This window comes from Hemicordylus capensis, chromosome 4 (assembly GCF_027244095.1).
Source record: "Hemicordylus capensis ecotype Gifberg chromosome 4, rHemCap1.1.pri, whole genome shotgun sequence".
In the NCBI taxonomy this organism is placed as follows: domain Eukaryota; kingdom Metazoa; phylum Chordata; class Lepidosauria; order Squamata; family Cordylidae; genus Hemicordylus; species Hemicordylus capensis.
In genome coordinates this window covers 6625812-6636997 of record NC_069660.1, presented here as the reverse complement: position 1 = coordinate 6636997, position 11186 = coordinate 6625812, and the positions used below count along the sequence as shown (strand labels likewise).

General features: G+C 49.8%; 1 protein-coding gene across 1 annotated transcript; it reads right to left on the bottom strand.

Moving 5' to 3' along the window:
* Positions 1-1348: 1348 nt before the first annotated feature.
* Positions 1349-10562, bottom strand: LOC128322286 (signal-regulatory protein beta-1-like). Its single transcript, XM_053243255.1, has 5 exons — positions 10416-10562; positions 8607-8951; positions 3999-4313; positions 2384-2734; positions 1349-1616 (listed from the first exon to the last, which is right to left on the bottom strand). Exons 1-5 carry the CDS (start codon positions 10486-10488, stop codon positions 1480-1482), a joined length of 1221 nt encoding a protein of 406 aa, XP_053099230.1. The 5' UTR covers positions 10489-10562; the 3' UTR covers positions 1349-1479.
* Between the last annotated feature and the right edge of the window lie 624 nt (positions 10563-11186).

Sequence of the window (11186 nt, the reverse complement as noted above, 5' to 3'; positions counted from 1 at the left end):
AATTTTTAGATGCGGTTTCCTCGACTTACGAGTGTTTCCAGACCTCCGTGGGTGCGCTTTTTGACCTACGAAAATTTCGACTTACGAACGTCCGTTCGGAACGGATTAACTACGTAATTTGAGGGACCACTGTAGATTAGAGATCCTAACTCCTCACTTTCCTATCTAGAATGGAGTTCCTTAATAAATGCCTTATATATTCATTTGAAACTGTGAACTGGCTCCAAGTTACTTTACTCTCAGCATACACTCATGCCTAACCAAATTCCACTGTGTTGTGCCTCTGTGCACTCTGCTATAATGAGAAAGGGATTCTCTCACCACAGAGGATTTCCAACACCTCGCACCAAGGCCCCTCCCACTCAGCAGAACCTCTTGGGCTGCTGCTGAGCCCCTCGAGCAGACTGGACTGTGGACTCCCACCGGACTGAAACCAGCAGCTTCTAGAGCGCCTTGAGTGGGACGCCTGGTCTATCCTCTTTGGGCCATTCTTGGCAACGAGAGTCCTCCCGGGGAACTCTCCGGGTCAGACTAGCATGGTATTTCTCTCGTGTTCTGGCTGACTGAGAAGCCAAGAACAGACAGAGCCAGAGAGATTCCCGAGCAGAACCCGCCTCCAACAGCTGTTTCGGAGGTCGAATCCATCCCTGTGTGGGCCTGTCGGGACTGCCTGGGACACTCAGTGCTGGCCCCTGATTGCCGTGGGCTCATGCAGAGCTGTAGTTTGGGTGCCACACCTGGACCCACTGCTGCCATCCTTGCCCTTCGCCAGGAAGGCCTAATGAGGGACCCCTAAGCTCCCTGAGGCATTGCACAGGAGACGGCAGGATTAGGATAGGTAATTGATGTCTCTTCCTCTTTTGAACCTGTGCACTATACTTCTTCCTTTCTCTCCCCTACTTCTCCCCCGCCCCCACACCTTAGTAGTAATTACCGGCACCATTTCCTCGTTCCCCCTTCCCTATCCATATTTGGATGTATATTTTGCATATCTAAGATTGGTTATATTCCTTGGGCTACTAAGGTTGCCAAATATTTCTGTTTTGCCTAGTGCTTCTGTTTCAGTACACTTCACTTTCTTGCTTCTGAGTCCGTTGCTCCCCTAGGAGTACTCTAACATTGATATTTGCCCACGCCTGGGATCGGTGGTTTGGCCTTGTGGCAGCATGGGTGGGGGTGGGGCCTTGCAGCATGGGCCCAAAATCATTTTTCACCGGGGCCCAAACCCGCTCTCGGCAGCCCTGCTTGTCATCAACTTGCACATCCGCGAGTGCAGTGCGAGCAAGTGGGTGAGAGTTCAGAGTTGTTTTGCAGCAGCAGATCCCGTCTAGCATGCAGATCAAAGAAGCCGAGGTGGAGGTTTAATTGGGGGGTCTTGGGGAACACACACGTATAAACCACTTGGTGGGCCCTGCTCTCGTTTCCTGCCATGGCAAAGTGGCAGCAGAAGAAAGCACAGAGAAGTCCTAGCCGGGACTCTCAGCCACTCTTCTTTCTGTACGTTCCAGAAGAATCTTGCCACGTTTTTTTCCTCAGAAAAAGGCATACAGGGATAAGAAAAGCTGCACACTTGTTCAGGAAAATACACAGAAGGAGGACTGACATTTTTCTTTCCTCTGAAAAGGAAAACAACAAGAACAACATAAAAACAAACTGTTCATCTGTTCGGAGTGCTCCACTCTCTAGCCTGCTTCACCCTAAACATTCACAATTGTTAACCACATATTTAAACAATAAAACATACCATTCTGATTAAAACCACCCTAATCCCACCATGTTCCTGACTGATGAGAACGGCCGAGAGGACCATCTACAAGTAAGCCCTAATTCTTAGGACTAATTCTCAGAGGCATCTTGTGCAGGCGTGGCGGCCTCCAAAATGGCCGCTGTGCCACGGGGCGGTGGGGGGGCAGGCCGAAGAGTGACCAATTTATGGCATAAGGGAGGATGGCGGGGGAGGGGGGACCTCTGTGGACACCCCCTCCCACCACCGCCTCCTCAGAAAACTCGCCTGGAGGGGGTATGTTTTTTTTAAAAATTAAAATAAATAAATAACCCGTGAACCCTGGCGTGTGTATGTTCGGTTCGACCCTGAACAGTCAAATTGAACCGGTTCGACATCGTTCTACATTGAACTTGTTTGCACATTTCTGGGAAGATGCAGTACTTACCCATTAATGCAAATAAACGGCAATTTCTATTTTGTTCAGACTGCACACGTTAGACTCCTTAAAAAGAAAAACTAATACAGCACTCACTTATTCAAGGTGAGTTGACCAGTCCTTTCTGCCAAATGTCAATGCAGGGGGGTGGGTTGAGGGGAGGAGAGAGAGTGTGTGCACAAAACCAAACCTGGAAAATTATTGCATGAATCTGTCTTTACCTGGCCCAAGTGAACTGCCATTTTCATATCCTTCAGGCTGCACCCCGATTTTCAGTGTCAGCCGTTCTTTGACTGGAGGCTGGGAATCATGCATAACCTGGCAGGTGAACACCGTAAAGTTCCTCTGCTCAGTTGCATTCACCTCCAAGAAACTCTTGAGGGAGAACAAGCCAGCCGAATCTTGGGTCACGGGGTTGGTCTTTCCTTGACCCGTCTCTTTGCCATTCTCCATCCAGACAAGGCTTACGTCGTTGGGATAAAATCCATCCACACTGCAGGTGATGGTCACAATTGCATTCAGCTGGATGGGAGGAGGGGGGCTGGTTGTTTCCACTTGCACCCTGGGGGGAACTGAGCAAACAAAGCCAAGCAGATCAGCATCAAGACCTTGACTTCCATTGTGGGAAATCTTTGCTGGACTCCATGCAGGCTGCAATTCCATGTCTGGTTTTCTTCTTTTCTTCGTTTTTCTAGGCTTAAGGCCAGACCTTGCTCAGAGCAGCATGCCAAGCTCATCATCAACACAATGTTTGCCCTTGAACGTTCTGTAAACGGGGATCTCATGTGCTTGCTCAGATTCACACGGCCACACAGGTAGCAGGAAGGCTACTTCCAAACTTCCCTTCCCCTCCAGACACCAGTGAGAACCATGCTGGTGGGAGCAGTGCTGTGCCAAGCAGCACAGATCTCTGGGAACCCCACCATGCGCCATGCGCCAAGCGTGGTCCATTGGGGAATCTCCCTGCCAGCCGGGCTCTAGGTGCCCATCTCTGTGTCTCCTTGGCCTGGAGGAGACGCACGGTTCCAGCAGCCGGGTTAAGGGAGAGCTTGCTCCTTTTAAGCTCAACTAAGAACCTCAACTTAAAAGTGAGGTTTGGCTGGGTGGGAGCACAGGGGTCCACACACTCCACATGAGCAGCCAAGCCCAGGCTGGACGGCCCTGTCCATCTGGATCTGAAATGCCCTGAGAAAGCTCCCAGTCGAGGCATCGCAGAGACACCCTTCCCCACTCTTTGCTTCTGGGCTCCGAAAGCCTCCGCCTCTTCCTCTCCCTGCAGGGATTCCCCGCAGCCGATCCCAAAGCCCCGCCAGACCCCTCTACCTCGCAGGACGTCTCCAAGGTGAAGTGTCTGCTGCAGTGGAGCCTTCCAGGTGCAGGGTATGACCTGGTGGCAGGTCAGCCTGGACTTCACATCTCCTCTTGGGAAGTCACACGGAAGCCCTCTGCAAGCCAGGTGAGGGACCCCATTCATTAGAAAAGGGTTCTACTTGAATTTACTCCCCATTTCTCGATCCTGCTGAGGAGGAAAGAAAACCAAGCCACATGGCCCAGATGCGGAGTTCCGGAGCTCCGTCCCAGCTGTGCTCCACCATGCCTCACTTTCCCCCCTGCCAACTCTGTCCAAAGTCAGCCTGGACTTCCCTCTCTCTGAAGAGCGCAAGCACTTCTCTGTTGGCTCAGGCTGGCTCGTTGTCATGGGGGCAGCCACATGCCCCTAGAAAGCTCCTGAGCAAAAGCATGACAGAAGCAGCCAGCCCCCCACCCCTGTGATCCGAGAACACAGCCTCTGCCCTTCCCAACGGATCCCCAACTTGGCCCCACCTGACCCCCTACCTCTTAGGACATCTCCAAGGAGAAAGGTCTGCTGCAAGGGGGCCTTCAAGGTGCTGTGCTGGATCTGGCAGGTCAGCTGGGACTTGACATCCATTTCCGAGAGCCGGACATCCACAGTGCTCGTGACCTTATGGGAGATTCTGACTCCAGAGAACAGGACGACGGGCTGCCTGGCAGAGAGTCCTCTCCCGTCCTTCAACCAGGTGACAGTGATGGCTGGAGGGGAGAACCCAGCGGAGGTGCAGTTGAAAGCCACTGAGGCCCCCGGCTCCACTCTGCCAGGTGGGGGACTGATCCAGGGCTGGGAGGGCGGGGCTGCAGAAAGGAGGAAGCATCACATCATCGCTGAACAGCAGCAGCAGCAAGGCCACCATGTGGGGAGGAGCAGCAGTGGGTGGGGGAGAGCTGTGCCTGACCCTTTTGTGCAATTGCTGCTCCTGTCCTGCACGCCACACTTACTTATTTATCACATTTTAATTCTGCCTAATATGTACAAGATTTAAAACAGTATAAAAGGTAATGGATTAAAATCCACGCAACACAATAAAAAAATCACATAAAATCGTTATTAAAACAAAGGATTAAAATTAATTCTAATTAAAAGCCTGTGAGAACAGGTGAGTCTTGAGGGTCTCCGGGAAAACAAACAGAGAAGGAGATGCTCTTTTTTCAGCAAGGTGCATATTCCAAAGCCCTGGGGAAGCCACAGAGAACACCCGGTCCTGGGTCGCCACCAAACGAGCCAGTGGCAACCGTAACTGGAGCTCTCCAGAAAATCGTAATGAGCGGCAGGGTTTATGATAAAAAAGGCACTCTCTTTAAAACCCTGGGCCCAAGCCGTTAAGGGCTTTGTAGGTAATAACCAACACTTTGTATTTTTCCCAGAAACATATCAGCAGCCAGTACAGTTTTTTTAAAAAATTGGTGTTATGTGGTCCCTTTGTGTTGTCTCAGAGACCAATCTGGCTGTCGCATTCTGTACCAGTTGTAGTTTCCGGACTATGTACCAAGGCAGCCCCACGTAGAGTGCATTACAATAGTCAAGTCTGGAGGATACCAGGATACCAGCATATGTATCACTGTTTTAAGGAAAACACCCATCTGGAAAGCCTGGCTTGGGGAGGAGGGGGCAGGAGAGGGAGGGCCAAGGGGGAGGGCCTCAGTTCCAGAAGCTTTTGTGATTTTCTGCCATGAAACAAAATGACGTATAGGACTTAAAAAAAAAAAAAATCCCGCCCCCCCAAATCCAAAGATTTAATTAAAAAATCAATGGATTGGCCATTCTATTTCAAAATAAATACACAGAGTCCTGCCATCCTGTCTGGTATCTGTGACCAATTTAACAACCCTATGCCAAGCCATTCCAGGAGATCTAAAGGACTGGGCAGGAAACTGGGGTGTTTTGCCCTTTTTATGAAGGCAAAGGCCAGCTTTCTCCAGATGGGGGAGGAATGCAAGCCAGGTATAGGATTTTTTTAAAAAAACTCAAATTCAAAAATTCATTAAAAATCAACATACTGATTTTTGTACCGATCCATACACCAAATCCTGCCACCCTGCCCTATATCTGTGCCAAATTTCAAAGCCCTATGCCAACCTCTTCTGGAAATATACAAAAGGGGGGTGGGAATAAATCACACGAGCCTCCGAGTCCCCTTCACCAGAGCTTCTCCAGGCAGGCAGAAGCCATCAAGGAGGCAGCAGAGGGCAGAGGGTGTGCCCTGGGCAGTGCGGGCCTCTCTGCCTCCAGCTCTGCTGCTTGCTGGGGAGCTTCCCAGGGAGGCAGGGGGAGAGAGCACAGCAGGAGGAGGGAGCCCCGCCTGCCCACCAAACAGAAGACGTTTGGGGAGGAGCAGCAGTAGAGCCTCCCGGGGCTGCCTGAGCTGAGGAGGCAGCGTGCCAGGGAGGGATTTCCAAGTAGCGCCCACTCCCCGCCAGCATGGGAAGGAGATTCCTGAGAGTGGCAGGTCCCTTGAGGACAGTGGGGCACCCGGACCTGTGCCCCAAGGTCCATCTGAGGCCTGTGTGAAGCTTCAGCTGAAGCCAAAGACTCGCCTGGCAGCACCATGAACAGGCAGCTATACCCACCATGCAGCACCGTCCTTTCCCCAGCACTGGTGGGGTTCTTAAAGGAGACCCCTCTCAGGCCCCAGCACCATCTGGCAAGGTGCACATAGAGCACTGTAGTCCTTCCCAGCTCTTTTTGGATAGAGCTCTGTGGGGAAAGCCCTGGGAAGGACTGCATGTCCCACAAGTCCATGAGCTCGTTCTAAGACGATGCTCGGGCTTGACAGGGCTCTGGTTCTCTTAAAGCCACCCCAACACCTGGCACTGGGAATAGGAAAACACTCACAGGGAGGGATCAGCATGGTAGGAAATGTATTTATTTATTTTTATCATTCCGTTTTTATAGCACCTTTCGTAATGCATTTCAAGGTGGTGTACAAAAGTTAAAATACAATACAAATTTCATAAAAGTCACATGTTTAAAATCTTAAATCGGTTAAACAGAATAAACACCGAAACAACCACCACCATCAAAAAGATAAACAAAAGCAAGAAAGCTGAGAAACCTGGCAGCCTCTAGGGGGTAAAAGCCTGAACAAACAGAAAGGCCTTTAGTTGCCCTTTAAAAGCAGCCACAGATGTTAAAGAGCAGGCATTCACTGGGAGAGCATTCCAGAGCCTGGGGGCAACAACAGAGAAGGCCCTGTCCCACGTGCACGACAATTTAGCCTCTCTCAGTATTGGCACATGGAGCAAAGGCCCTTCTGACAACCTTGTTAGGTGGGCAGAAATCCTTGGGATCAGGTGGTCCTTCAGATATCCAGGGCCCAAACCATGGATCATACATGAAATGGCACTCAAACAGAATGTTTTTTTACCACAGTGGCCCCCACCTGAAAAATACTGAAGAAATACTGAAAAATACTGAAGAAGATTCAGAAGGCCTTAAGCTGTCTTAATGCTCTAGATTAAGTCTGCACTTGGAGGGTGGAGGTTTTGGCAGTGACAGGCCCTGGGGTGGGAGTGGGGGCAGAAAACCAGCTGCAGCTGAGCTGACATTCATTTGCACTCTTCTTACCTTCCTCGGGTCCTGCATGACTGCCTCACTCTCCCTTGTTTCAGCTCACTTCCACATTAACCCCAGGTGCACAGGCTGCTCAATCACTGCGATGGGGAACCAGGCAATCAACCAGCCTGCATGCCTGAGGTTAAAGTGGTGGCTGACTGAAGTGAGAGAGAACCAGGCCGGCAGCCAGGCCAGGCCAGAGGGTGAGGACAGCGAAAGAAGCCTCGCCTCCAGCTTGCTTTCCGTCCACAGCCACACCACAACAGGTCATCACTGGGTTTTGCTTTCATGCGCAGAAAAGAAAAAGATCTAGGCTTCCTTACAGGCGTGTGTGTGTGTGTATTAGTGTCATGGCTCAGACTTCAGAATCAGAAGAATCAGAGCAGGAGGACTCGCCTGCTAGTGAGCCACAGCAACAAGATTTGGCAGAGAAACCAGACTCTGGAGCTGAAGATTCTCAACAGTTGCCAGACTTGGTTTCTGATGAGGAAGAGCCTGGGATTTCCCCTGTATTGAGATGACGTATCAAGAGACAGGCTCAGTGGGACTCACGCAGGTGCAGGAGATCACAAGAAAGAAAGCCAAACTGCTGACTCAGGGAAGCCTGATTGGTTGTTGGTTCTGTGGAACCATATATAGTCAACAGTCTGCCATGGCTGAGTTGCTGCTTGCAACTTCGCTGGCAGCTTATAGTGTGCTCTTGCATATTATATCTTTTCCGTGTTCTAGTTTGTCTTGTCTGTACTTCCCTGCATTGTTCCTTTGATTCCTTGTTCTGTGTCCTTCACTTGTTTCATTCCTTGTTTTGTCTTTTCCTTCCACATTACTCAGTTATTGTTGGGGGGGGGGAGGGTACCTAGTTTCAGTTCAGGGGACTTTATTCATTTACTGTTTTCTTTGCGAGCCTTTTATTTTCCTTCATCCAGTTTCGTTGCTGCTTTCTGTTTACTTTCATGGGGTTGTAAATCCTGTAGGGTTAGCCGGGCTATCAGTTCACGACAATTAGGTAGTAGTTTGCCTCTGAGTTTCTGGGCTGGATGGGGCAGATCTCCTCTGAACATCAACAGGATGGAGAGATCAGGTGGTAGCACTAGATACTCCCCCCACCACTTCGCAACAATGGGAAGAAATATGGTAACGCTTCTAGTCCGTCTATTCAGGGCTTGTGTATCATGTCAGTCATTGTATCCTTGGGCTGGTTCACACAAAATCAGATCAGGAGGTAGGTTACCTGCATCTGCATGATGGCCAGAGCCCAGGCAGATTCCTCCAGCCCAGGTTGCTCCAAGCAGGGCTACCAAGCTTTCTACCTAGTTTTTAATTGAGGGTGGAGGAGACATAAATGGCATCCTTTTGTTTTTTAACATTCTAAAGACTTAACTAGATGTCCAGTGGCAAGCCTGTGTGTGGCAAACTGGATCACTGCTGGGTATCTTGAAAGCACTGCTAAGGACCTGTATTATGCAACTTGCCTCCAAGGCTGTATGGAGCAGGTCTCCCTCCCTGGACCCCAACAAAGCTTGAATTACACTCACTTGTCACAAAGACCTCAGTGCCCTCTCCTGATTTATATTCTCTCTCTTCTCCTGCTTGGATTCTGAACTTCACACAGTAATAGGTCCCGGCATCCTCAGGTCGGATGTGGCTGATACGGATGGTGAAGTCTGTGTCGGATCCAGCAGCAACTCTGGACACCCAAAGGGAAGGTACTCCTTTAGCAGTATAAATGGGTGTCTGGTTTCTGTTCCAGCCCTTGTACCATCTCGTCCCTCCTTGTACAGCACTTCCAATCAACGTGCAGTTCAGAGTGAGGGTCTCTCCTGTGGAGATTGACACAGGGCCCGGAGTCTGCAGCACTTCCAGCTCCTGGCTGCTGGCCCCTGCAACAAAGCAAAGCTTCACAGACCTCTGTTTTCTCCAGATGCCCCCACTCAGCTGTGAGGGGAAGCCATGTGACTCAGCACATCTCTGACGCAGCCTCTCCCAAACTCAGTCTGTTTCTCTCTGTCTCACTCAGAAGTTACCTCTCTGTTTTCCAAAATTGCTGCCTTTTATTCTTAAGCACAACATGCATTCAGCAACAAAAATGGGGGAGATGTCGCCTACCTTACCCTCTCACACCAGCCCCACTCCAATCAAGTGGATCAGGATTGGTGCCATTTGACCGGGCCTTTATGGCTTCCCTCCTGCAGGATACTTAAGAACAATTAACCCCTTGTTTAAGGACATCCACTGGCCTCCTGAACGATTCCCCAGAGATCTGCTTGACCAAAGGGTTGGCCCTCGGACAACCTCCCGGGCTCGGGGGTTTCTCCAGGATGCCCTGTGCACTCGCGCGGGGCATCCTGGAACTTCCGGGGGCCACGCAGCCCCCGATCCCCGCAGCCCCCACCAGCTCCATGACAGAGCCAGCAGTTGTGTCCGCAGACAATCCGGCCCCCCAGGGCTGCTCTGGTGATCGTCTGTGGGGAGAGCGTGCTAAGCCTGCTCTCCCTGCAAACCCCCTAGAGGCGAGTCTCACTGATCGTGAGACTCGCCTCGTAGTCTCCCATTCAAATACAAACCAAGGTGGAACCTGCTTAGCAAAGGGGACAATTCATGCTTGCTACCACAAGACCAGACCTTTTTTAATTGGGGCGGGGGGAGGCAGACAGTGATTGATATAGTGTGAGAAGAGGTGTGGGGCACATGATGGCACTATCATTGGATACTTCTCTCTTTTTTACTGCTATGAAACCATTATATCCCAAAATATACTGCTTGTATATAGATTTCAATGCGTTAATAAATGATTTTGACTACTCAAGTGGTTGGTATATACTATCAAAATAAAGTTATGAAGACTGAAGGGAAACAGTAATCATCTTATTTTTCTGTTTCGTTTATTTCCTCCATTTATCTCTATAACTATGTTCCTTATTAAACCCCACTTTCCCAACTGCACAAAAACATTGCACATTCCCATTGCGCAATGTTTTCCCCACTGCACAAGATGTGTCCAGCTGCACATTAGAATACACTCGGATGCCCTCCCACAATGGCAGCTAAAAAAAGCACCCCACTTTCAATGGAGAAAACAATCAGTGCTTTATGGTGGACCTCTGAGATTCATTGCTGCAAAAGACCACTGAATCTGACCTATCTAGAATGTTAAAGGCCACCCATGCCAACCCTGTTCTTGCTAATCCCTGTACTCATAAGACCACATGAACCCCACATGACCCCCACAAATCACAAATCAGTTTCTCCCCCTTCATTTGTTCTGCAGTCAAATTTGGCACTGCCTGGGGGTTCTTTGAACTCCTTCACAAGCCAATAGGGCTAACCTCCACACCAAAACTCACCAGGGATTCCCAGGAGAAGGAAGAGCCTCAGAACCAGGCAAGGCAACCCGGAGATGTGGTTCAATGCAGTCATTGGGGTGGTGGAGATCCTTCCGTAATGTCTCGTGTTAATGTTTCTTTCTAGTTGTAGCCTGAGGACGTTTTTGAAATGCCCACTTCCTTCTCCTATATATATTTGTCCAGGGGAAGCTAAATTAGCATCTTGTCATCCTGAATCTGCTGCTTATTGCAGACTTGTGGATGCCTTTTGCTTGCCCAGGAAGGCATATCAGGGACAAGGGTCATGGCGGATGGAAAGAGAGTGCAGGGGTTAGCAAGAGCCAGGCTGGCATGCATGGCCTTATCTGCCATCTTTGTACATCAGTAGATAGAGACTTTGGTGGTCTCCCCACACAATTAAATCCCAGTGTAACAGCCACAGCCATGTAATTACAGGAATTCCCCAAGTTACAAACAGGCTGTATTCCCAAAGTTCGTTGTTTGTAAGTGAAACACCTGACTTACAGGTGTTTCACCTGTAAATCAGGTGAAATTTGGAACGCATTTCTCCATAGAAACAATGTTAGAAATGGTGGTTAGGATCTCAGGCTAGCCCACCGAAGCCGATTTAAACCATAATGCAGCTGAAATACTATACTTGGCAATTAAAAAGCAGTTGCAATATTAGCAATGAAAGAAAACAGGAAAATTTTAAAATCGAGTAAGAATGTGTTAGTCTCCAAGATGCCCCTTCCTTGGAGGCCGGCAGCGTCGCTGCTGCTGCCCCACTCC

Excerpts from the sequence above, each read along its gene's own strand:
- LOC128322286 (XM_053243255.1), bottom strand. The coding sequence starts at position 10,488 with ATGACTGCATTGAACCACATCTCCGGGTTGCCTTGCCTGGTTCTGAGG. Across the intron at positions 4,314-8,606 it reads CACTGAGGTCTTTGTGACAA|CCCCGCCCTCCCAGCCCTGG; the intron begins GTGAGTGTAATT and ends TCCTTTCTGCAG. Across the intron at positions 2,735-3,998 it reads CCTTGGAGATGTCCTAAGAG|TTCCCCCCAGGGTGCAAGTG; the intron begins GTAGGGGGTCAG and ends TTGTTTGCTCAG.